Source organism: Miscanthus floridulus, chromosome 2, assembly GCF_019320115.1.
Source record: "Miscanthus floridulus cultivar M001 chromosome 2, ASM1932011v1, whole genome shotgun sequence".
In the NCBI taxonomy this organism is placed as follows: domain Eukaryota; kingdom Viridiplantae; phylum Streptophyta; class Magnoliopsida; order Poales; family Poaceae; genus Miscanthus; species Miscanthus floridulus.
Window position 1 is genome coordinate 6,060,392 of NC_089581.1, and position 22,375 is coordinate 6,082,766.

General features: G+C 48.3%; 3 protein-coding genes and 1 pseudogene across 4 annotated transcripts; 3 read left to right on the forward strand and 1 right to left on the reverse strand.

Annotated features, from left to right (window-relative positions):
* The first annotated feature begins 306 nt into the window (after nt 1-306).
* Nucleotides 307-1,920, forward strand: LOC136537755 (uncharacterized). Its single transcript, XM_066529714.1, has 2 exons — nt 307-575; nt 1,569-1,920. Exons 1-2 carry the CDS (start codon nt 382-384, stop codon nt 1,654-1,656), a joined length of 282 nt encoding a protein of 93 aa, XP_066385811.1. The 5' UTR covers nt 307-381; the 3' UTR covers nt 1,657-1,920.
* Nucleotides 1,921-3,877: 1,957 nt separating this feature from the next.
* Nucleotides 3,878-4,595, reverse strand: LOC136537756 (splicing factor 3B subunit 6-like protein). The gene has a single exon (XM_066529715.1). The coding sequence runs from the start codon at nt 4,495-4,497 to the stop codon at nt 4,105-4,107; it is 393 nt and encodes a 130-aa protein (XP_066385812.1). The 5' UTR covers nt 4,498-4,595; the 3' UTR covers nt 3,878-4,104.
* Nucleotides 4,596-12,553: 7,958 nt separating this feature from the next.
* On the forward strand, nt 12,554-16,008 carry LOC136537757 (peptidyl-prolyl cis-trans isomerase CYP22-like). 2 transcript variants are annotated; one of them, XM_066529716.1, is made up of 7 exons: nt 12,558-12,929; nt 13,048-13,071; nt 13,875-13,962; nt 14,258-14,350; nt 14,925-14,957; nt 15,193-15,249; nt 15,567-16,008. In XM_066529716.1, the coding sequence occupies exons 1-7, from the start codon at nt 12,730-12,732 to the stop codon at nt 15,675-15,677; spliced, it is 606 nt and encodes a 201-aa protein (XP_066385813.1). In that variant the 5' UTR covers nt 12,558-12,729; the 3' UTR covers nt 15,678-16,008. The 2 variants fall into 2 exon arrangements, with proteins under 2 accessions (XP_066385814.1, XP_066385813.1); XM_066529717.1 differs by lacking the exon at nt 14,925-14,957 and having other exon boundaries at nt 12,554-12,929.
* A 946-nt stretch (nt 16,009-16,954) lies between these two features.
* Nucleotides 16,955-18,089, forward strand: LOC136537759 (protein MIZU-KUSSEI 1-like; annotated as a pseudogene).
* Nucleotides 18,090-22,375: the final 4,286 nt, after the last annotated feature.

Sequence of the window (22,375 nt, forward strand, 5' to 3'; positions counted from 1 at the left end):
ATCCTACAACTATAGCTTATGTGGAGTTTTGGGTAGAAGAACTTAAAAGGCATATGTGGAGTTTTGGGTAGAAGAACTTAAAAGGCATACTTAGATTATTTATATTGTAAAGTTAAAGCATGAATCCATGGAGGAAAACAGTATACAAACTATAGTCAATAGTGCAAGTGTGTGGATATGAGTAGAAGCTTGACTCTTTACACTGCCATTTAATGGGCCCAATCTTTTACGGGCCGGCCTTCCTCTGATACTGATCGCCTGGCCCATGCGTTCCACCACCAAACCCTAACCAAGGATCCGACTCGGCGCTAGACTAATCAGACGGAAGGAAGACGAGAAGGGCCCGAGGCAGGAGGCGAGCGCCCGAGCGGGGGAACGAAGATGAAGGTCCGCGCGTCGGTGAAGCGCCTGTGTGGGTTCTGCAAGGTGGTGAAGCGCCGGGGCATCGTCTTCATCCACTGCACCGCCAACCCCAAGCACAAGCAGCGCCAGGGCTTCTCCACCATCGCCGAAGCCGCCGCCTCGTGCGTCCACCTGCCGCCGCCACCGTCCGCCTCCGCCGCAGCGTTCGCGGAGTAAGATGAGCCTCCACTCTCCTGCCCGGATTGTCCTTATTCATTGTTTACTTGTTAACGAGCAAGCAGTTCCGGAGTCACTAATGCGCCACGGATTACTGGCCGAATTAGGTTTCTGATTAGAGTAAGGTCAGATTTGCGCTGGATCTTTGCTCCTAGCTACGCATACAAGCTAGTAGTTATGCTAGATATCAAGATGACCAAGATTAAAACATTTGTTTTTGAAGTAATCGGTCATCTGAATCATGTACCTTGCAATCTAGGATCCTTAAATGCCCTCCAGAAGTCTGCTGTTTGTCATTTGAACTTGCATTAATAAGATTTAATCTCTTTTTCAAAGACATCAATTAAAAGGAACCTGACTAGAAGTTTGCGTTTGAAGATAATCTAGCTATATATTTATTAAAGAGGTGACCACTGTATTCTATTTGATCTTCTGGGGTTCTATGAGAAGTCAACTTATGTTACCACGATTGGCGAGGCTATGGGCACTGCTGATACAGGCTTCTTGTCAATTCTGTTAATTTTTTGTCAGCTGTTTCAGCGCATATTTGAGCTATAGGAGGCATTCTGAATTTCTGATATCTCATTTGCCTCCTTAGTCCTTACTGATTTCACTGAGCTACAGCCATTTTGGCATGGGGTGGGGCATCAGTTTTTTTCTGTGCATTTTGCATGACTGTATAATTTCGTGTTGGAAAAAGAATTACTTGGATATATACCTACTTTCTTGGATAATCAATACCATATTATGCTTGTTCTTTGGAGCTACGAGGATCTTGACTATGTACATGCCCTTAAGTGCCTTAAGCTCCGAACTGTTCTAAGTTTAGTATGTGATATGATGATCTCCATTTTCAGATAAAGTATTTAGAATGTAAGTAGTGATACTTTTGTCAAGATGACATTATAGCTTGGGACACATTTCTGTTTGAAGAATACAATAACATATTGCCAAATTTGACATTGACTGCTCTGATCTATGTTTTTCAGGGCTTCGAAGGTGGCGAGGCAAGAGATGTCTATGAAGTTCAATTGGCCGCTAGGTTTAGCTGCCTTGCTCAAGAATGGAGAAAAATAATGCATCAGGTCTACCATACGCTGACATTTTTAAGCAGATGTTGAATAGAGCCAGTTGGTATCATGATATCAAGAGAAGCATGTAGCAAAAACTTGAAACTGTACCATCATCATGTATTTGCAGTTACTACCCATCAGTTGAAGTCATGCTACGGTGGAATAATATCAGCACATATTGTTTCTCTCTTAAAATGTTTGATTCTTGAATGTTTAAATGTAATAGCACTTGCAGAAAGCTGCTATGCTTAACTCTGTTATTCGTCTTGCTGGGTGGCCCTTTTATCTTATCTGGTGGCACCGAAATCTGCTGCGATTGCATGACATGTTGTGGCTTTTCAAGGAAGAGATATTGCTGGACTCACAAGGCAGGGTTTAGCGTTTGTGAAATTGCTGGAACCAAAGGAATGCGCTCGTTTTTTTTACAGTATGCAGTTAACTTAAGAATTACAATATGCAATTAACTAAAGAATTAAAAAGGTGTAGGACTGTAGTCAAAAGGAGACGCCACCTTTAGAATTCAGGATGATACTAGTGGCCTAAGATATAAAAAAATTGTACAATTTTGCTGTGGTATATCATCTCTAATAATTGCAAACTCAGCGAATTCAAATTCTAAAACGACTGCGTTCCATTGCGTCCTGCACGGTAGAGATAAAAAGGACGAGCCGATCACAATCAGGACACCAGGACGAAGCTAGAACGAGAATTGGAAGGGAGAGAGATGCAGCGGGGCACGGCGAGGTGGAGGTTGGTGTCCATGGCGAGCCACCGCGGCGGGAATCCGGCCCGTGGCCGATCCCGGCGAGGAGAGGCGCTGCAAGCGAGTCAAGGAGGTGCGCGAGAGCGAGGTGAAGCTGTGAGCCAGAGGAATTGGGCGGAGATGGATTGGTGGCGGCGAATTTCCGCCGGGGTCATGAATTTAGCATGCACCAATAATTAGTTATGAAAATAACAAGAATCAGCACTTTAAATTCATTTCTGAAAAAGAATAAACCAACGAAAACCTTTTCTCACTCACCCACTCCCTACCCCAGTGGCTGACAAGCGGGACCAGGTCAACTGTGCAGGGCTGACCGTGTTGACCACGGCTCCCGGCCGTTTGACCGGCGATTCCTCGCCACTGGTGAGGTTTCCGGCGACGGCGAGGGCACCTACGTGCTCGGGGCAACCTCGCGCATCATCCTATGGTGACGGTTTAACGAGTGAAGCTTCGCGGCGAGGTCGACACTACAGAGATGATGAGTTAGATTTAGCACCGGTTCATATACTGCAAGTCGCTTAGGTTCCCCTCTATAGTTGGACACGTTGTGCGCTCACCTAGGCAGGATCGTCATCGCTTCTCCAGGACTAGGGGCGTGTGAGATGTTAGGAAGGCCATAGCACAATCTTACAGTATTACAAAATTACGGATATATAATCGATTGCCATAGCACAATCTTAGAGTATTACAAAATTACAGTTATATAACGGTGAATGTAAACTCCACATCACACATGACGCAAACTGTTACGAAATCGATAAGTGAAGCCTGATAGTGATCCATAATCACCACAGCAAAAGCTACTAAGCAGGATCGAATGGTCTGACCAATACATCAATTATAATACACCCTACAATCTACTTCGCTGACTAAAGCGCAACGCCATGACCTCCATCAACACAATCATCATTTTTCCACTGGAATGATGAAATCCACAAATTCTGACTAACCCTCAACTGATGAAATCCACAGAAGTTGATTAAGTGCACAGAAACACACTTTGACCTTGCAAAGGCATCTGAACATTTTCCAGTCACTCATCCTGAAATGTACGTTTAAAAGAACATAGTTTTGATATGGAAAACATATCTGTCAACATCCCACAAGGCATACACAAACATTCAATTGAACAACAATATAATGAACTAACAAGGGAATATCAGTCCAATCCCATACTAATAAGCACAAATGCTCAACATCACAAAGGAGTTTGAGAAAACATCACAAAGTAGAACCCAAGTAGGAGGCTCTGAAAATTCATTTTAATTTTGCATATAGTGGACCAACAACATTCTACTTGAACTTTTAGTGTATGGTAACACATACCAGCTACCCAAAAAAAAAAAAACTAACCAAACACTGATCCCAAATTTAACAGCCTAACCACGCTACTCCCAGTCTCACTACAGAAGACAGATCACCAATTCAAACATAGCCACAGGTGTATACTAACTCATTCATCTTGTTTTTAGTAGAAGCTAAACATTCCGTGGCGATTAGAAAAGCCCAAAAGGAACAGGCATTGTAGCACATTAACAGTTCATGATAAGCACATATCTATTCAATTGACCGAATAACAACACAGAGTAATTAGCAACACTGGATGAAACACAGCACAGCGCTACCAATTTGTTCCCTCTGATTACTCTTCACCATACAAGAGGCTGCAGAGGCAATACCCCTGGCCGCTCAGTCGCTGGAGCCAGGGCCGGGCGTCTTGGACCCTACTCCGTACTTCTCCTGGAGCCTGGTGATCTCGTCCTCCTTCTTCTTGACATCCGACTTCTTGGACATCTTGGCGGGCTGGTAGTAGAGCACGATGAGGTAGCGGTTGGCGACGTTGAAGCCGGAGAGGTGGTCGACGGCGTTCTTGGCGTCGTAGATGTCCTCGTACACGACGTACGCGGTGCCGCGCGTGTCCTTGGCGTCGCCCAGCCGGATCTGCCTGATCGCGCCGTACTTGCCGAAGATGTCGTACATCTCCTCGCTCGAGATGTTGAACGGCAGGTTCCGCACGTACAGCACCCGGTTCACCTCCGGAGGGAGGCGCGCGTTCCCCTTCCGCAGGCCCGCCGCCGCCATCGCCGCCGCGCCGAAGCTCGCCTAGGGTTTGGGGATTTGGGGGTGCTTTGCTTGCTGCGTGTAGCCGCCTCTTTCTCTCGCGTCTTCGTTTGCGTTATTGGCGGCCTTTTACATTTTTATCATTATAAAGACGGATACTCATTCGAATATCGTTTTTATGATGACACTTGTAACTTTATCAGATGAGAGAAATATTAGTTATAAATTTATCATTTTTGCGCATGTGGTATGCTACGCTAGCTCGACATGCTGGCGCTTAGTCAACATGAGCACGTGAAATGTCGTTGCTACCCCTGTCGTGCTTCTCTCTCCATCCCCGACAGCTGGGTATCGCGGCACTTGTCACTGTCACGTGGGCCCTACTAGTCAGCTTTGTCTTTCAGCTCCAGCGTCTAGATAGGAGACAACCAGACAGGCCACGCTCCTCCGTTCGCTCGTAGGAGCACCATCGGGCACCGCTCGCCATGGCCAGAGCTCCATTGCCCAACGTCTAGATGTGGCACGCACCACAGGCTTGGCACGACCTTCACGCCCAGCTCGCCGGAGCAGCTGCTCCCCATACGAGCTCCCCAGCGGGTGAGCCACCACCTCGGCCTCCCTCTCCACGCGCTCGCGAGGCCGCGGCGGAGCTGCTGCTCGCACGTGCGCCGACGAGGCCGCGGGGGAGCTGCTCGTGCCCGTGCCGGCGAGGCCACGGCGGAGCTCCTCGCGCGTCTCCTCCTCGGCTTCCTCACGGCGTGCTGCTCTGAACTCCATTCGACCGTCCCCCACGCGGCCACGCCTCCTCCTCCGCTAACTGTTGTGTGCTGCTCCATCCTCCATCCTCTTGCCCACGATATCGAAGAGTAGCAACCGTGGGGAACCGGCCACGAGCTGGAAGACGAAGCTGACTAGTAGGGCCCACCTAGCAGTGACTGGTGCCGCGGGACCCAGCTATCGGGGATGAAGAGAGAGGAGCAAGGCAGGGGTAGCAACGACATTTCACGTGCTCCTGCTGACTAGGCGCCAGCATGTCGAGCTAGCGTGGTATGCCACATGCGCAAAAGTGATAAATCTATAACTAAAACTTCTCGCATGTGATAAAGTTATAAGTATCATCCTAATAGTAATATTCGGATGAGTGCCAATCTTTATAATAGTAAAAATATAAAAGGCCCACTTATTGGAGAGGTGGAGCGGGCGCACGGGGGTGATTCGTTGCCGACTCTGGGAGAGTTCCCATCGACATGTGGCCAAATGTGGCCCTCCAATTTCAAGTGATTTTTTTTAATTTTAACACTTTTTGATAACTAATTTTAAAACTAACACTGTAAGTTTTTTTAAAACTAACACTTTTGGCCGTGCCTATTATCCTGGCGTGGCCAAATGCCTGTGTCGCGCCATGCATGGTGGTGCGGCAGAGGTCTGACGTGGCGACGACCAGTTTCGGTGACCGTTGACGTGGCAGCTCTTGCCGCGCCACCTACCTTGGCGCGGCAGTGCCACGCCCTGATCCATGGCGCGATAGAGCCGAATAAATACCACATGGTCGGCCGGCCGCCCGCACGCACCCTGCCCGCACGCCTGCCGCTAGTGCCCGCACTTGCCCATCCGCCGCCAGCGCCCGCCCGGCCACGCCACGCCCGCGCCCGCCCAGCCTCGCCCGCCCGACCACACCGCGCTCGGCCACTCCCGCCGCGCAGCTTCCGCGCCGGCCGCGCCACGAACGCCGACGCGTCAAGGCCGCCCGCTCCTAAGGTACCTCCTCTCGATTTCATATTTTTTTTATTATTATTGATTTAGGATAATTAGTGATTTAGGATAGTTAGTAATTTAGGATAGTTAGGGTTGATTTCATATTATTATTATTATTATTATTGATTTAGGATAATTAGTGATTTAGGATAGTTAGGATTTTATGATTGGTACCGATTTATGATAGTTAGTGATTTAGGATAGTTAGGTTAATGAATTTATTTATGATTTACGTAGGTTTGAGGTTGTGTGTTCTAGTATAGTTAGAATTTTGGATTTAGGGATTGTTTATGTATTTATTATTTAGTTTATAGTTAGTTATTTAGTTAGGGATTTTGGGTATAGATACTAGTTTACTCTAAACCCAAAAGGGTTTAGGTATTTTAGGGATTGATTATGTATTTATTATCTAGTATAGTTAGGATTTTGGGTTTAGGGATTTAGGATAGTTAGGTTAGTGATTTCTTTGTGAACTTACTAATGTTAATTTAAATTTTATTAATTTGAATACTCTAACGTTTTATTTATCAATTCGTAACAGGATGGTTCCTCCCACGCAGCACCCGTTATACCCTATTCTCGAGGTGGAATACGACGACCAACACCAAGCACACATCTTGAGTGACAATAACGCAGAGGTGGCCTTGCCTCCTTTGAGGCCCCGCACGCACACCAGGGCGCACCAGTGGGACGAGCGTTATGCGCCGTACATACGGCGTGCCGGCTTCCTTGAGCTTGTCCGTGTTGTCAACCACGGTCTTACGCCCCTTGACCCAGCACTACTTACTGCAGCTGTAGACAGGTGCGAGTGTATTCTTTATACGTAAACTTTCTTCTAACAAATTTGAGGCAACTAACAGTCGTTCTATTCTTATAATAGGTGGAGGCCTGAGACCCACATGTTCCACCTACCTTGTGGTGAGATGACCTTGACGTTGCAGGACGTGAATGCTATTTTAGCCCTTCGGTTGGGGGAACTTCCAGTGACAGGGATAGTTGACAACGATCACTGGAGGGAGCTGGTGGCTCAGTTTACTAGCCTTCTTCCACTGGACGACAATGCTTCCAAAAAAATAAGTGAGTAATTGAAGCCTATTTAATACCTGCATTGCTTTCCTGTAGCCACGAGGTCTTATTTTTTTGGGTCAATTTCAGGAAAAGTTCCGGGGTTTCGTCGTCCTAGATCACGGAGCGCTTTGATTATTTGGACCCATAGGCTGAGGAGGCTCTGATCGATAGGTTCGCTCGTGTGTGGCTCTAGCACTTTCTTGGTGCTTTTCTCTCCTCAGATGCCTCGAGCAACACGATCAGCTAGATGTTCCTTGACATACTACGACAGCCGTGGGAGAACATAGCGGTGTATAGCTAGGGCAGCGTAGTCATAGCATGGACGTATCGATAGCTATGCGTTGCCTACCGTTGTACATCAGGATATGCGAACCTTGGGGGTTGCTCGTACCTACTTCAGGTGTGGTGTTGGGAACGATGGCCCATTGGGAGGCTCCTTAATAATGATTTACCGGTAAGTACTTCGGTTCACTATATTCTTGGAGGCAGTTACATATGAATTCATTATTAATGGCTAATTCATTATCGTGTTTAATGCAGCGATGGAACGGGCAGAATACACTTCCTATAGCTCTGTATATCTGGACGGAATCAGCGTTAGTTAGAGGGAATGCGTGGCGCAAGTACAGGGAGTACACGAACGGCCTCGACATCTTGACACAGCACCAGGTTACGCTCTCTTTACTATCATACATGTGTCTTGTTCGATCTACACTATATCACAACCTAACTCAATTACGAAATTTCAGGTGCATTAGTGTCCTTAGGATGCTCCGGAACTCCAGAACTATCTCAGTCCTGTTACTAGGGACGAGTCAGACGAGTATCACTGCGACATCCCTCTTATTTTCTTCCATGTGGTCGAGATTCACTTACCCATCTGGGTCTACAGACAGTTTGGGAGAATGACAGGCTGCCCACCACCGCTTTACTCCACCAACCAAGAATTGCACGGGTGCGTTATCGATTAATAACAATGCTACAATCCAGAGGTGTGTGGTATAACTAACATCGTTTTGTTGTAGGTATGACCGCAGGAAGATGTACAAGACCAAGGATTGGTGCGTGACACACAACTCGCGCATCCATTTGTGGCAGAACAGGGTACGACATCCGGTCCATGCGGGTCCTCCACACGACCAGCACACCTTCGACGAGTACCTGCGCTGGCTTCACAGGTCTACGAGGACACATATCAAGCCCCCGTACACTGACGTGGCGACTGACGAGGACTCGGAGAAAGATGTCATCGAAGATGTGTATGACGTTACCACTAGGGAGGACACACAGCTACAGAGAGCACCGCTACAAAGATACGTGGTAAGATACTTGAATGGTACAATTTGTTATCTATTTGGTATTAAGTATGTATACTAAAAATGTTCAACCGCGTTTCTATACCCAGGCGACACAATTGTCGAGACTGTCCAACGAAGCAGCGTACCGGCTTCATGAGTCTAGAGGGCTGGGGCCAGGCGTTCTCGTAGCTTTTGTGAAGGTAAACATAAACTTGTCCGTTCTAAAAATGTTTGTTCAGTGTATATGCGTTTGGAAAATGCACTAACTTTAACGTCTATTTATGCAGAAGATGAAGAAGAGCTGTAGGAATCTAGCTCAGAAGCTGAGCTACATGGACACTCCTTATGAGGAACCGCCACTCCCGGCGCGGTCGGGTGCCACGTCTTCATCCTCTTTGAGGACACCAGCCGACTCTTCTCAGTAGATGACAAGTGCCACTTCCGCGGTGCGTACACCACCACATCATAGCGCTGGGAAGGACCCTGCAACCGAGGACGACAATGACGACGACCCTCCGGGCTTCCGCAGACAGCACGACTAGTGGGACGATTGGCCGCAGGACAAGATCGGCTTGTCTCAGCTAGGTGGTGCCCTGCTTGGTACCCAAGGAGCCTCACAGGTACTATCAAAGATAGTTTATTTAAATACGTAGGCTCCATAAACTAACGATCATAAAGAATTATAAGTAATCGTGTGTATCATATACTTGCAGGGTACGAGCCGTACGTACCGTCGACGCGACCATACCGATGTTGGCTACACTCCTAATGTGTTGCCAACAAATCCGAAGAGACAGAGGTGTCCGAGGGATCCTTACACTCCTGGGTCTTAGTGAAAGGACCTAGGATGCCGCCTAGAGGGGGGTGAATAGGCGTTTCTGAAAATTAACACCTTTAAATGCGGAAACAATTAGAAAGGGGAGTTTCCAAAATGGAAACTCCAAAGTAAGAGTACTACCACCCCTCACAAGTTAGCCACAAAGAACAAGGTATAAAGAATATATCTAGAAGCTACAACCCTGCAACACCAAGTTAGAACAGAGAATAAATATTTTCAGTGCAGGCAGGAAATACCGGACGTGTCCGGTATGAATACCGGACGTGTCCGGTATACACGATTTCTGCAGATCGGCCCCGAACTTGCTCCTTTCGATTTCTATCTTCAAACCAAACTGCAGGCACCTAGTGGAGATGACAATATACACAGAGAACCTGCAGAACAGCTAGAGCAACACAAATATCAAATGAAATATGAATTTAGACACGATATTTGTTTTACCGAAGTTCGGACTCGTTCGAGTCCTACTCTCCGTTGAGGGGGCTACGGGCGACCCAGCGAAGGTCAGCCCTAGAGGGTACCACGAAGGTCACTCTAGCCAGAGTCTTTTCCAACTCCTTTTCCTCCTTCCACTAATTTGATTCCGAGGCGGTGGAATCGACCGTTACAAACTTTCCGAAGCAACCACAATCTCTCGGTTGCTCTCCGGCGACGCCTAGCCGTCTAGGACCGAAGAGTCCAAGAGTAACAAATGCGAATCACGAGATTGACAATATGCACAAGTGCTCAAGTGGTGGCTTGCTCTCTTTTTCAAATTCTCTCTTAACCCACAAATTGATTTTGTAATTTGGATCACACACTCACTAAGAGAGGGTTTAGGAGAGTTGGCAAGGCTCAAAAACATGTGTCTATCTTAGCAGAATCAGCAGCCTCCAAAGGTGGAGGCTTGGGGCTATTTATAGCCCCCTTGAAAAACTAGCCGTTTTATAGCCGTTGCAATACCGGACACGTCCGGTATGTATACCGGACACGTCCGGTATGACTCATACTACGCCAACGGTAACTAAGTTACAGTAATGTTGTGAGGAGTCGGAACTCCCGAAGTATGCCGGGACTTCCGACCGTCGGAACTCCCGACTCAAGTCGGAACCCCCGACCCTCAGCAATTTTGAAAAACATGTAACTGAGTTAAAGTTAATGAGGTGTTGGAACTCCCGACGTATGTCGGAACTCCCGACTCACGTCGGAACTCCCGACCCTCAAGGCTTTTGAAAACTAGCCGTTGGCTTCTGGTCATCCATACCGGACACGTCCGGTATGACCAGGACAGTGAAACCTTCAAGTCTGTTGAAGTGCGAGACGTCGGAACTCCCGACCCATGCCGGGACTCCCGACCTACGTCGGAACTCCCGACGAACCAACCCGAAAACAACAATTTTACAGCTGCTGGACAAACACCGGACACGTCTGGTATGAATACCGGATACGTCCGGTATTGCCAGACCAGCAAGAAATCAGTTAGCACTTTTGTCGCTCAAATAATCAAACCTCAGTTGGGTTGGCTTGAGCACTTATGAAACATTATCTATCAACATGATGCATCCCTCTTAGTAGTACGGCATACCTATTAAACCCAAGATAATCGGAAATATGAATGTGTACCACTTGAGTTGTTCTTTTGAATTGATGCCGTCCCTTCCAATATTCATTAAGTAAGGGTGCTAATATGTTGATGTTGATCTTTTCACTTGAGCATAGCCATCTTGAGCATGTGACTTGATTCCATTCATCAAATTTGAATAACCCCAAATGTATCAAGTCACTTGCATCAAATACTTCATTATAGATTTGATTCTTCACATCAATATGACCATCTTAGCTTGATTAGTACCTTAACTAAATGCAAGTACTTTCTTCTTCACCCTAGCTAGGTTCTTCGGCCGCCAAGCCGTCGCTTGCCCTTCACCCTTGCTTAGTACCTCGAAGCCTTTCCTTGCTATCTTCACCATTTCAAGCCATCAAGTCATATCTTGTGTTGAATTATCCATTCATATGTATTGTTATCTTTTTCATTTTAATTTAGCAAGCTTCAAATATGAGACCATTCCATATACAATCCCTCATGTCTCATTAACTAATAATCATGAGCTTGCTTTCACATAGTACATGGAAATCTCACAAGAAATAAGCCTTCACATGAATTCCACTTGCATTGTTGTCTTGTGCTTGAACTAGATTGTTTATACAACAATACATCATTTTGGTTTTCATTAAGTATCTGTGAGATAACCTATTACCTGTTCACACTTAGCAAACGGGTTAGTCCTTTAATCACGTTGTCATTCAATCATCCAAAACCCACTAAAGGGCTAGATGCACTTTCACTTAGTTTGTTAGGTCAAACGAATATTGGCGTTTGAAACTTGCGGGGTTATTTGGTTATGTTATGTCAAACTTATGTCAAAACAATGAAAATGTTATGTGCCAGCTTGTCAACTTGCGCACGGATTTTATTTATCTGTTTCATATTCGTTTCTTTGCGTTGCGGCAGCACTGTCGATGAGATTAAGTATCAACTAGTTCGGGAACCGGCAGTCCCGGCGTATCTCGACGCCGGTGGCAATTTTTCATAATCGATTAGTTAAATTGGTGGTTAACCGTATTATGAAAGACGGAAAACAAATCATTGGCTTATCAAATTCTCTATTCGGCCGTGAAAAAAATTCAACAAAAGACAGAAACAAATATACTATTGATTTTACGTCAAGCAATACTTAGAATAACTTCCATTATCGGCGTGACGCGTTCGGATTAAACCATTCAGGTACCGCCGGCAGAGCGGCGGGCGCGGCGGCTAGGCGGGCTTGCTGCTCGGGCAGGCGGGACTGGGCACGATATTTATTCGGTTCTGCCGCGCCACGGATCAGGGCGCGGCACTGCTGCGTCATGGTAGGTGGCGCAGCAAGAGCTGCCACGTCAACGGTCACCGAAACCGGTCGTCGCCACGTCAGACCTCTACCGCGCCACCATGCATGGCGCGGCACAAGCATTTGACCGCGCCAGGGCAATAGGTGCGGCCAAAAGTGTTAGTTTAAAAAAAACTTGCAGTGTTAGTTTTAAAATTAGTTATAAAAAAGTGTTAAAATTAAAAAAAATCTTTCAAGCGGGGCCCATATGTCGGCGTCAAGTCTCGAAGCTTCGTTGGCGAACCTTGGCGCATAAACGCGAGCTGAGCCGGCTTCGAGCCTCGGCTTCGACTCCCCGGTGACCCCCTCCCAGAAGCTGCTTCTACCGGCCGCCGGCTGGGCCTCGGACCTTCGAGAAGCTTCCGGCGCTAGTCTATCGAGCACCGCAATGGCGTCCGGCGGAGCGGCCATCTCGGCGGGGCCGACGCCACCGTCGTCGACGGCGTCGGCGGTGGAGTGGCACCAGCGGCCGCCGAACCCGAAGAACCCCGTGGTGTTCTTCGACGTGACCATCGGGTCCATCCCCGCCGGCCGCATCAAGATGGAGCTCTTCGCCGACATCGCCCCCAAGACCGCGGAGAACTTCCGGTGATGGCCTAAACCCTCCACTAGCCATAAACCCTAGGTTCCATTGGTTTCATTCTTCTGCCGCTGATGTGTTTGACACTGGGATAGATCTCTAATCGTGTTGCTTTGTTGGTTTCAGGCAGTTCTGCACTGGGGAGCATAGGTAAGAGACTTCCAGAGATTGGTTATCTCCTTGCTGTGGGCATGTTCGGAGGTTAATTGTGCTAATCTGGCTCCATCCTGATGTGAAACCATTTATCCTACTTCGATAAGTTTGCTTTAGAGTTGCTATTTTACTGATGCCTATAGTGGTTAGCATGGTCATTTGCTTGGGAGACTAGCTGATGTGAAAAAAGGAAAGAACAATATTAAACTATATGCATTCTTAAGAGCAGGGTTTATCTTCGTTCAAAAAGGAAAGATAGAATGAATCAAGGAAGAGCAATTTTTTTCTGTACTTCTGTTGATTGTTATGGTTGGTGAGAACTTGAGCTTATAGGGGATGCTTTCTGTAACTTACAGACCTACTAGTTGATGTAAGGAGTATTCTTGTGTTGTTTGGTATAATAATAAGTTGCTCCTTGCTTCATCTCCATGTTTAATTTTATTTGAACTGATGTTGGGACTATGCAAGGATATGAATTTGGGTCTTTAGGATAATGTGCATAATTGTGGCATGACAACATAGCACTGCTACTTGGAAGGGTGTTTTTCCTATGGGTACAATGTATTGCATTTCGAACCTGTAGGTGGGCGGTGGGTCATGTGAATGACCATGACACAGGAGTGTGAATTAGTCTAGGAGGAAGTTGGATTCTTTCTGATTTTATTAGCTGCTGGTGGTTGTTATTGATTAACGACTTGATGAGGATTTGAGGAAAAAGTTGCTCCAGCAATTATGAAATTACTTTGCAGACAGCAGTCTGATATACGATTTCTGATGCTCAGTTTTGATGTTGATTGCAGAAAAAATGCTTTGCCACAGGGTTATAAGGGCTGTCAATTCCATAGAGTGATCAAAGATTTCATGATTCAGGGTGGTGACTTCTTGAAGGTTTGTCTGCCAAGCTTCAACCATCAATTTTATTACTTAGCATAGATTTTAACCCAGTGCTATCCTAGAACTAAACTTGTGTATATGTGTATGTATGTATGTATACTTATTTGTAATAGGCAACAAAAATCGAGGGGGAGTCTGATATATTGTTTTACTCTTTGGACCCTTCTGGTGATTTTGTTTCTGGAGTGATTAACTACTTTTAGTAATCTCCAAGCAGAAATTGGAACTACTTCATAAGTTCATATTGTATTCAGTACATAAACTAAACCCCCTGTTTTGTGTCCTGCAGAATGATGGTACTGGATGCACATCAATCTATGGTACCAAATTTGATGATGAAAATTTTATTGCAAAGCATACAGGGCCTGGACTGCTCTCAATGGTACTCTTTCTTTCCACCTCGATGTTTTTTCAATTAAAATGTTTTCAGAAGATACTTCTTTTATAATTTCTGTTTGTTTGCACTGGATCTATTGCCTGGACCCAGTGTAGTTAGATTTGTATTTCTGGCATTCTATAGTTGCACATATAACTTTTATACACTTCTTTGGAATGGGGATCATCATATGAGCATAACAAATTACTAGGCCCCCTGCCCCTTTACCATGTATGTGCTTAATTTATAGGATCTTGCACAAATGCGCTATATGTTGCCCTAAGATATTCTGTAATTTGTCCATAGTATCAGCCAATTTCGATGTTGTTTTATCTATATTCTTTCTTCATGTTCTACATCATTTGCAACGGTTTAGGGTAGATTACCTCTGTCTGTCCCAGATCTTATTTTCATCAATGCTTCATCGGCTGCCTTTTAAAATTTAAAATTATTTTGTAAGCATTTAACTGGTTAATATCACTTCGTTTCTTCTTCAAAGCATGTTTGATGCTCCAACAATACGTTAGCTTCTGTCTTATGATATCAACATCTGGTATTTGTCCCCCCCCCCTTCTTGCAGGCAAACAGTGGAATGAACTCTAATGGATCTCAGGTACATTTGCCTCCTCTAAAATTGCACATAGCCTTAATGCCTGAGTCAGATTTATTCCGCAATAAGTTTGAAGTAATATTATTTATTACTGCACTACTGTAAGTAAAACTCAGTTGGGCAATGCCTTTTCCTTCAGGTCATGTTTATAAGAACAAAAAACAGACTAGATATTTTCTTGTACACCCTGTTAGAGACTTGAGTACCTGATGAAAACCTTACTTTCTTGTGCTTGCAGTTCTTTATAACATGTGCAAAGTGTGACTGGCTTGACAACAAACATGTGGTATTTGGGGTAAGCTTACTTGATTCAAATGCTTCCTTTTTTGTGACCATTCCTCAGGATATTGGTTTTATTGCAAGTATGTATATGCATGCCTACAGTATTATGGTTTAAAGGTTAACATGATACATTATAATTGGTTTAGTTTGTTGATAATAAGATTTGAGCAAGATAAATCAAATGTTAGGATTCAAATGTTCGTGATATAGAATTGTAGACTGCGGGGCAATATGGTATTGTAGCGGCCTTTGTGTTTTCCTTTTCCTTTTCCTTTTCAGCTATCACTATGTGAGTTTAATGCCCAGCATTGTCATGTTTATTCAATTCAGAGAGTGCTTGGAGACGGTTTGCTCGTCTTGAGGAAGATTGAAAATGTTGCAACTGGAGCGAATAACAAACCAAAGCTTGCCTGCATTATAAGCGAGTGTGGTGAGATGTAGCTTGATTCCTGAATGCGGCTAATCGTGCACTCTTGGACGCTGCTGATGTAGACCATGTTTGGTTGATGAGAGTACTTAAGCTGTGGAAGCAATATAGAGCATGTAGTGATGTACTGGCATATCAAAATTTTCATTGAGGGAAGTGTATTGTGTCCATGCAACCTGTAGAATAATACTCCCAAAAAAAACTAATGTTCTTGTTTGACTTGGGAGTTGGGTCTTCTGTTCTGCTGAACATGTTTGATCCTATTGTTCCTGGTTTAGTTATCAAGAAGTTTACTATGGTGTGCTTCAATGATTCAGGAAGCAAAGCAAGCATTTTTTGGATTCAGCTCAGTCGAGTAAAACTTGCTTGAATGATTTTGGCGTGCTTGCCATTTTATTTTCTGTTGATGTATTGCAACCTGCAAGAGGCTTCCATGAACAAACAGGTCATCATTTACAAGTCGAGCCGTTGAGGAATCCACAGTTGTCGTATGTTCTATATGATTAGGCTTTGAGGCCTCGTTTGGATCAAAGGAAAAGCATAGGAAATGTACAGGAAACTCATTCCAGAGGAATTATCTTCTCTCTCATCGTTTGGAATAAAGGAAACCACAGGAAACTTTCCAAAGGAATGGCAGCTACACCTATACTTTTGGAGGAATCACAAAATGAGGTCTGAGCTCATTGGAAACTTTCCTACGGCTGTTCAACGCTTCTCTGCGTTTTTCCTGTGTTATGGATTCCTGTGTTCTAAACACCCCTTCTAGTTATTTTTCATGTTTTTCCTTTCATCTGTTTTACCACTACACACTCACCTAATTCCTGTGTTTTTTCCTATTCCCGTGTTTTTGATTCATACGTTCCAAACAGGCCCTGACAGAGCATTTTCCACGAGGATAACATATTCTGGGCACCCCCAATGGAGTTGTCCACCAATAGAGTCTAACACACTTCTAGTGGTTCTAGTACAAATAAAGTGGTCCACATGGATTAGAAAATGTTGAGACTACTATTCACATAATACAAACTATCACCACATGTTGTTTTCATTTTATCACACCTCACCTTTATTTTTCTTTTCTCCTTCTCTTTTAGCATGGATCACCTTCTCTCTCCCAAACATACCTAGTTTCTGCAAGCTATTATGATAGATCATCTACTTTTTTTTATCTGATTCTACGTGGCCATGGACTACTAGTAAAAAAGCAGCGATGGCGAAGCCTGGAATGTCAAGCCTGCCGTCAGCTAATTAGCTTGCACGGTTGCACCTGATGCGTTCTACCGATGTCACAAACAAATCGCAGCATTTTGCACTCGATACTCGTACGTGCGTGCCATTAACCATTCTGTCTGTCATCAGCTCCCTTTTTAAGGCCCCAAGGACTCCCTTGATCCCCGCACGTCGTCATTCCTTGTCCCCCTGTAGCATGCCAACCATGTCACGCACGACGCCGTCGAGCCTGTTGACGCGCGGCACGCCCCCGCTCTCCCCGACGGCCGGCGGCACTCCGAGTCGCCTGGCCGTCGCGCCGGCCTCCCCGTCCACCCCGCAGTGCGCCATCCCAGCGTCGCCCCACACGCCGGGCAGGGGCAGGGCGAGCGCTCCCACCCCGCCGCCGGCCACGCCGCGCACGCCTCGTCCGGAGATCACGCTCCGGCAGCCGACGTCGCAGGCGTCGCAGAAGCGCGCGCCCGCCGCCGTCAGGAAGCCGTCGCGCGCGCTCCGCGCGATCCGCGCGCTGATCCGGTCGCTGCCCATCGTCGCGCCCGCGGCGTGCCGCCCGGCGTCCGCGCTCCCGCGCCGCTACACCAAGCCGCACGACGGGCACGGCGGCAGCGGCGGCGCGCGCGTCACCGGCACGTTCTACGGGCACCGCCGCGCGCGCATCACCCTCGCCGTCCAGGAGCGCCCCGCAGCCTCCCGTCGCTCGTGCTCGAGATCGGCGTGCCCACGGGGAAGCTCATGCAGGAGCTCTCCGCCGGCGGGCACGTCCGCATCGCCCTCGAGTGCGAGAAGAAGTCCAAGAAGTCGACGCCGCCAGAAGGCGGCGGCAACGTGAGCCTGCTGGAGGAGGCGATGTGGACGGCGTACGTGAACGGGCGGCGCGTGGGGTACGCGGTGAGGCGGGAGGCCTCGGAGGGCGATCTCGCCGTGATGCAGCTCCTGAGTACGGTCTCGGTGGGCGCCGGCGTGCTACCCGGGGACGTGGTGGACACGCCAACCGGGTCGGAGGCCGACGGCGAGGTGGCGTACATGCGCGCGGGGTTCGACAGGGTGGTCGGAAGCAAGGACTCGGAGTCGTTCTACATGATTAACCCGGAGGGCGGCGCCGGCGGTGGCACGGAGCTCAGCATATTTCTTGTCAGGGTGTAGACGTCTATGAGAAATTCGTTTTACTTTACGCTTACATGCCGTTTGAATGTAGATTTGGAATGGGAAAAGGAATGACATTGGATATGAGACGTTGGTTACTCATATGATCAAATTGCCGTTTTCCGTTTCTAACATATTTGAGTATGGAATATATCTTTGAATGAAGTGGCAAATGCATGCAATTGACTATATATGCCCATTTCTCGTATGCAAGATTGCCTTTTTATATAGGGGTGTGTCTCTAACGGTTTGCATTTCCGTCGATCATCTTCAACGCCCTCCCCTCCTTCCGCGGAGCTCCGGCCATGGAGTCCTCTTTGTCCTCACGCCCCACCTCCGCCTTCCTCATCGGCGGCCGCGCCCTCCTCCTCCTCGTCCTCGCCCCCGCCGCTGCCATCGCGGAGCTCTGGCGAAACCCTAGCGCGCTCACGGCGATCGCCTTCTTCCCATCCCTCCTCCTTCCACAGTGAGCTCCAGCCATGGAGCACCCCGACCCGACCGCCTCCACTGCTGCCAGGGCCCTAAATCACCCTGCTGTCGTCCCCACCGCTCAGCCGGCCCTCCTCCCTCAAACCCCTTCTATGCCCGCCAGAGATGGAGAAGAAGAGAGGGAGAGTCAGAGAGAGAGGGCACTAAACTTACCCGACACTGGCGAGGTCCATGCCGGAACCCTAGCCACGGGCGTGTGGGCATGGGTTACTGACGCGAAGCCAAAGTATTGGACGAGAGCGCGAGGAAAGGCAAGTGAAGCCATTAAGGGAACCGAACACAACACTCTATTGCTTGACAACTAATACTAGAGTTAAGATAGCTAGCGTGTTCTTTAAAAAAAGGATATGCTGGTATATTAACAGCAAGAGCAATACAACATCGCCTTATAAAATGGTGTTGAAAACATCATTGTCAAGCAAGTCCAAATGTCCACAACACATGAAAATATAGAAGTGTTGGGTATCGATATTAGGGATACCCAAAGCAAGGAAGTTAGCGTCCACGTTGACTTCCCCGGATGGCTCCAGACGTATTAAAAGGTCTCGCCTGATGCCAAGGCCATGGGCTTCGTCTCGCCCAACCTCGAGGCCGCGATCTCCGTCTCACCCGACCTCGAGACCGTGGGCTCCGTCTTGCCCGACCCCTTGGGTGTGGGCTCCGTCTCCTCCGACCCCTTGGGTGCGGGCTCTGTCTCACCCGATCCCAAGGACACGGGTTCCGTCTCGTCTGACCCCTTGGGTGCGGGCTTCGTCTCGTCTGACCCCAAGGACGCGATTTTCGTCTCGCCCAAGGTCGCGGGCTCTGTCTCGCCCGACCTCGAGGACGTGGGTTCCATCACATCTAACGGAGACCCCATACCGCCGCCAACCACTCTAGGTCCAAGCGTATGGGCCTGGATTAAAACTCTAACGCCAAGGAAGAGGCTGGCACGCAACGATGTTGTAACGTCCCGCCTCTACAAGGCCGGGCCCGCTTACATCTGGCAGCTTTTCTAGGACATAGACTGCCCTCACAGACCCACATAAGTCTTTTCTACACACTTTGTCCTCACTCATGCGCACCCGGGAAGGACTTCCCGGTCGGTCACCCATCCTGAAATTGCTCTAGACCAAGCACGCTTAACCTCAGAGTTCTTTACAGATGGGCTTTCGGAAAAAAAGTTACAACTTGTTGGTATGAGTATCCTATTAATCCTGTTAAGCCTTGGGGCGGGATGTTACAGATGTAACCCGTGGCCATGACAGGCCATACCTGGGGATTCACATCAAGAACAGTATTGGGGTACCGGTGCTGTTCTGCCTAATCCTCGTACGGACGCTGACAGACGCGTTAGTTCACCACGACGTCCATCGAGATAGAGTGGAACGCCATGACTGGCAGATGACGCATGCACATGGCACGAGTGATGAATAGGGCCATGACATGGAGCCATCCCTGTTGACATCTACATGATTGGTGGGACCCACATGAAGGACAAGAAGGACCCGGCAACCCTAAAAGTCTTCTCTCTCTCATTCTTCTCCTTTTCCTCCTCTGTAACCCACGCTTTCCCTTCGCCTATAAAAGGAGAAGCAGGGCACCCCATGAAAAGGGAGATCTAGACACAAGAGCACGACACGAGCATACGGCTGAGTGGCAAGCGAGCTCTCAGCACCCGTTCACTCCTTCCACCAGAGACTTGTGATCCTCTCCCTCTCTCGCATGTTTGTAACCCCTATTGCAAACCAAGTGCCAGTAACACGAGCAGCAGTGAACTGGACGTAGGGACGTTCTGCCTGAATTAGTATAAACCCTTGTGTCCTTCGAGCACATCATCCGAGCCATACACGCAAATACAAATTTACTCGTCGGTTGTCCAAAAACACCGACAGTTGGCGCATCAGGTAAGGGCTTTTTGCACATCTCGACGTCCACATCAGGCCTCAGATGGCTAGTCACAGCGTTAGCTGGGTCCCAAGCGCACACGTGCGCTTCGAGAACCTGGACTTCATCGTTATGATGGAGGAAGAGTTGGCATAGGTTCCCACCACCGTCTAGCCTCTCCACTCCACCGGCCTTGACACGATTGCCGAGACACTTGAGGAGCTGCAGCTGCACGCACCGGAGGCCCATGCCCCCAGGAGCGACCAGCTCCTCGGCTTGAATTACGGGAGGCTAGAGCGCCAGCTCAGCGTCTTCCTAGGACCCTGTCGACAGAATATGCTCGGCAGTCCACCGAGGGGTATCCCACGATGGTAGATTTGTCGGTGGGGGTGCACGTGATCAGGAACTGAATGGTGACACAAGGCGCAGAGACATCGATTTAGACAGGTTTGGGTCGTCTGATCGACGTAAAACCCTATGTCCTGTGTCTTTGGTGTATTGTATTGATCTATATGTAGATCCGATCTGATAGATCCTGATGGATCCTATATGCTAGGGAACCCCTGCCTCTCCTTATATACTCTAGAGGAGGTAGGGTTACAAGTAAAGTAGCCTATTTGGTACTATACAATATCTTGTGGTGCACGCCGAGCAGCGCCGTGCATGCCTTGATCTTGTGGGCTGAGCCACCTCCGATGGTGCGGCCCATGTCTTGGGGGCCATACCCCCATAGACCCCCATCGTCCCAGGAGGACCGGTGCTGACTCACTTTCTCGTTCGCCAATGTCATGACACAGCTTGTCGGAGGATAGCCGCTCTCCTAGGAATACCTCATCTGGAGCGCCCCGATAGTGCCCTGTTTGGTCCACGCGCAACGCAGCAGAGACCGTTGGCCACCTTGTGGCGCAGCGCATGCCCCCATCCCGTACGAACGATGAGTTCATGGGGATGACTAAATACATCGCGAAATCTTTCCACAACCTTCTCGTAGGAGAATCAGAGTCGCCCTCCGACTCTAACTCCAACAGGGGGAGCCATCACCCCTCACGAGAATATTTCATGGTAGGTACCTCCGAGGGATACATCGAAAGCATCCACGAGGGAGGGGCTACCCCAATAGATGACCTCAATGATAAGGTCGAGGGGGATGCAGGGGCCCCACCTCGCTTGTGGGTAGAGCAGCTGAGGGTGTGGCACCAAGAGCTCGAAGAAGCATGACTTTAGCTTGAGCAGGAATGTGCGGAGCTTGAGCGAGAGATCGAGCACCACGGAGACAGTGGGCGTGCGTGCGCCATGGCCCATGATCTGAACCGGAGGATCATCGAGGATGATGAAGGCCTCCCACACTTCACCCGGGCAAGCCAGAACATCGCTGTCGCGATGGCCTTGCTCTAGGGGCTTTCGGAGCCCGCGACACCTGAGGATCGTCGGGCCCATCGTGAGATTCACACGCTACTCGAGTGTGCGGCGGTGCAACAGGCCGAGAGCTCACTGTACCGATGACGCGAGCTCGACACTAGCCAATGCGCGCCCTCAGAGCGACCTGATAGGGACGTGTTAGTCTACCAGGCGCAGCGAGGCGGCAGGCCGTGCACCGCATCCCTGGTGCATGAGCGTCTTGGCCTCTACCATGACGCGCACAACACCCTAGATGCCTGCAGGCATGCCCACGACGATGAGAGGGAGGAGGCTAGCCGCGGCTACCACCCTTGTCGTGGCAGACGCTATGACAGCGGTGAGGACCAAAGCCTAAACCATGACTTGCTGAGACCTCAGGCCTTTGGTCGACACATCCTCAATACCGTCTTCCCATCGCGGTACCGACCGCCAACCAACATCCCAAAATACTCTGGGGAAACAAACCCCTGACCGTGGCTCGAGGATTATCGGCTTGCTTGCCAAACCGGTGGAGCAAATAGTGATAATTTCATTATCCGCAACCTTCCATTGTTCCTGGCTGATTCGGTGCGAACGTGGTTGAAAC